Genomic DNA, 3,248 nt, shown 5'->3' with positions numbered 1-3,248 from the left:
TAATTGGCGTAGACTCGAGTTGGAGTCCTTCCCTAGCTCCCATTTATTAAAAAAAAAAAGGTTCTATCAGTTCAAAAGTAAATTAAAAAAAAATAAAAATGGTTAATTTAGTCATGTCAAATATTTGTCAATTATTAATCCTCAGCACGAAAAAAATTAATCAAACACAAATTCAATTTATCCCAAATAATAAATATCCTATACATAAAAACTACTTATCCCTCGTTTCATTTTTATAATAACAAACTCATCCAACGTAGGAAGCGGGTTGTAAGTATATAGAATTTTATTCGTCTTGCTAACTACCCTCACTATTCCTCTTGATGCCCAATCAACGAAGAAGAGAACAAGAGATCAGGAAAAATATAAGAATTTTATCCTAAAACTAATATGACCATACAAGTACCTACCCTTTTGTGTTCCTCTTGATAACTATCCCTACCTACTTCTTATATATGTTTCCTATCTTTTATTTTTAGTTATTGTCTATTTACAAGTAATGATATAATCAATATACAACCTTCGATTCTCTTTCTCTTTTCTTTATTCCCTAGCAGCTCCTTATAAGTGTATGTCACAATTCCAAGATATAAATTCAAAAATGAACACCACGTTTCATATTTAGCATCCATGCAGTAGTTTCAAATGCATCAAACAGCTAGAGAACATTATACATTCCTTGTGAACACACAATTATTTAAGCGAGCTAGTTCGTTAGCTCGTTTATTAATATGCATACACTGATACACACATAAAATATTCGGTACAGAAATACAAGCCATTGAATTATGCATTACACCCATAATCGATCCTTTAAGCAGTAGGGGTTGGAAGATGATGAGTCTCGATATCTTTGGTGACATTGAGACAAAATTCCATAAGTGTGTGTGGGTCAGGAATATCTTCACTCTTCTTCTCATACTCTAAGGTCCATGTGACAATGTTGTCTTCTCCTTTAGTATCCACGTGAACAGTTAACTTGAATTCATTGTACAACTCCATTAGATCTCCTTCAATCACTTTGAAAGTTATTGACTTCTTTTCTTCGTCAATGGCCTCAATTATCTCTTTTGCCACCTTCTCATTTCCATCTATATATTCATTATAAATAAACAAATAAATTATAAATTTTATTCTAAATTTGCGTCTAATTCTCATTTGACAAATTCTCATGGATCTATAGGTAAGTTAGATCCTACCTATACAGACACTGCCTTGACATGCATCTAACGATTGATATTTCTCAATAAATGTGGGGTCCATTATTTTTTAATGGACCCCGCATGTATTGATAAATGATGACCCTTACATCTATCATGGAGGTAATGCCTGTAAAGGTAGGTTGAAATGAACCGGATCTATATCCATTAGATCAATCGATCTAGTTCATAATACCTGTAGTGAAAATAATATTTTTGCATAAAAATATTAATTTTTTTTATGTATGATGTCGTGGAGTCAGAAATATGTCGCATAAGCATCAGAGTTTTTGTGACTTAATTAACATTATATACTAAAATATAATATTATTATTTTCGTTGTATGTAAAAAAAAACCCATTTATTCTCAAGTATACTTTTTTGAGAGAGAAAAGAAAAAAAAAACAAATATGTAATTAATGCCACGAACAAACTCAGGTTTATTCTTAAAATATTGCATTTGGGACTCTGTTTTTTTTAGGGCACAACTAAAATAGGGTCTTGTGGAAACAAGGTACTCCTGTTAATTTTACTCACAAAATTAGTAAATACTAGAAAATAAGTATACAGAATGTGGGTCATATAAAAGAAAGAGGAATGAATATGTTTGAGATTTGGGTGAAAAATAAGGAACGTGAAAATGTAGAGAAGTGGAGTGATGGTAGTTTAGATATTTTTAAAAACAGACCAAAACATCAGTTAGTTATTCCAGTATGTCCACACTTAATCTATACTACTCATTTAAAAACTGTTTTTGTCTGTTTAATGACACCAATATAAATTTATAATTTCAACTGTCAAACATGCATTATACTTCATATAAATTATTGGAAAAAATGGTAAAAAAAATGAAAGTGCGGCGAACGCTGAAGGGCAAGCCCGAACCTGCATAAATCCAGGTGTAATTGGGATTGTACTCTTATTTTCGTCTAGATCTTTGATGACCCGCTAACATAAGGACGACAAAGGATTGGATCAATAAATTCAAAGATTTTTCCAGAATATATAAAAAAACACAAGAGGGACTAAAACAAAAGAAAAAACAAATCTAAAATATTCGTGACCAAAATAAGTCCTAATATCCCACGGTACTAACTGATGTATAAAACTTGTGCATAACATTGAAATGAAATTTCGAAAGGTTTTAAAAAGATGAAACAAAATCAATGGTGATACCATGAGTATAATTCCAGAAGATGACAGATCCAACGGTCCCCCACTCCCCTCCATGCAGATCACAGTTTTGGATGTTATGAGGGCTCATTCCTGAGATGTGGTGAGGCCTCTCTCTGAAGATCTCATGGAACACATCCCCATCTGACTTTATCCCAATCTGTGAAACCAACTTCCCAATCACTCCCATTTCTTCCCAAATAACAATAATGGAATTGTATGGAGCAATATCGTCTAATCATATTATATAGGTAATATTATATGATATGATGTCATAATAAATTTATTTAAGGTGTGATGTGACTCGATTTTGTTATTTTTATATTTTTATAAAGTGATGAAGTGAGAATCTTCTGCCATTATCTTTGGTAAATTTCGGACTGCGCAATAGTTTGCAAACTATATATGCTAGTTATATAAATCGTACTGAGCAAGCTTTGCTCGACGGGCTAGTCCAATAAATTGTTGATAGGAAAAATTAAACATCTGACAACTGATTAAGTGTTTATCTACTCCACCAATTTAAATAACCCTTTAAGGCAATGTGATTCGATTTTTTTTTTATTTGTGTAATATTATGAAGCGGTATCGGGATTATAACATGAGGTATCAAAGTCCATATATATCTTTTACGGGGTGATTCTATGCTATACCGAGTGAAATACACTCTTTTTGTGTTAGATCTGACCCATTATCATCTTTATCGAATAAATTACGCCTCAAACACCGAAGAACTCAAAAATTCAAAATAAATTACACCAAAAAAAAAAGAATATAAAATATAAAGTCGCATCATTGTTACATAATATTGAACTCAAAGTCAACTCATATTGCACGATTGTTTGACTACGGACGTTCTTCGGAGTACGTAAAAGA

General features: G+C 31.8%; 1 protein-coding gene across 1 annotated transcript; it reads right to left on the bottom strand.

Moving 5' to 3' along the window:
- Positions 1–590: 590 nt before the first annotated feature.
- Positions 591–2,596, bottom strand: LOC140884366 (kirola-like). Its single transcript, XM_073291107.1, has 2 exons — positions 2,376–2,596; positions 591–1,091 (listed from the first exon to the last, which is right to left on the bottom strand). The coding sequence occupies exons 1-2, from the start codon at positions 2,560–2,562 to the stop codon at positions 814–816; spliced, it is 465 nt and encodes a 154-aa protein (XP_073147208.1). The 5' UTR covers positions 2,563–2,596; the 3' UTR covers positions 591–813.
- Positions 2,597–3,248: the final 652 nt, after the last annotated feature.

The sequence above is a fragment of the Henckelia pumila genome, chromosome 2 (genome assembly GCF_033568475.1).
Source record: "Henckelia pumila isolate YLH828 chromosome 2, ASM3356847v2, whole genome shotgun sequence".
Classification (NCBI taxonomy): domain Eukaryota; kingdom Viridiplantae; phylum Streptophyta; class Magnoliopsida; order Lamiales; family Gesneriaceae; genus Henckelia; species Henckelia pumila.
This window is presented reverse-complemented; position numbering and strand designations above follow the sequence as displayed.

Bases quoted from the DNA above. Each gene is read 5' to 3' on its own strand.
- LOC140884366 (XM_073291107.1), bottom strand. From the start codon at position 2,562: ATGGGAGTGATTGGGAAGTTGGTTTCACAGATTGGGATAAAGTCAGAT. The intron at 1,092-2,375 runs GTATCACCATTG...ATGAATATATAG, and splicing joins CTTCTGGAATTATACTCATG to ATGGAAATGAGAAGGTGGCA.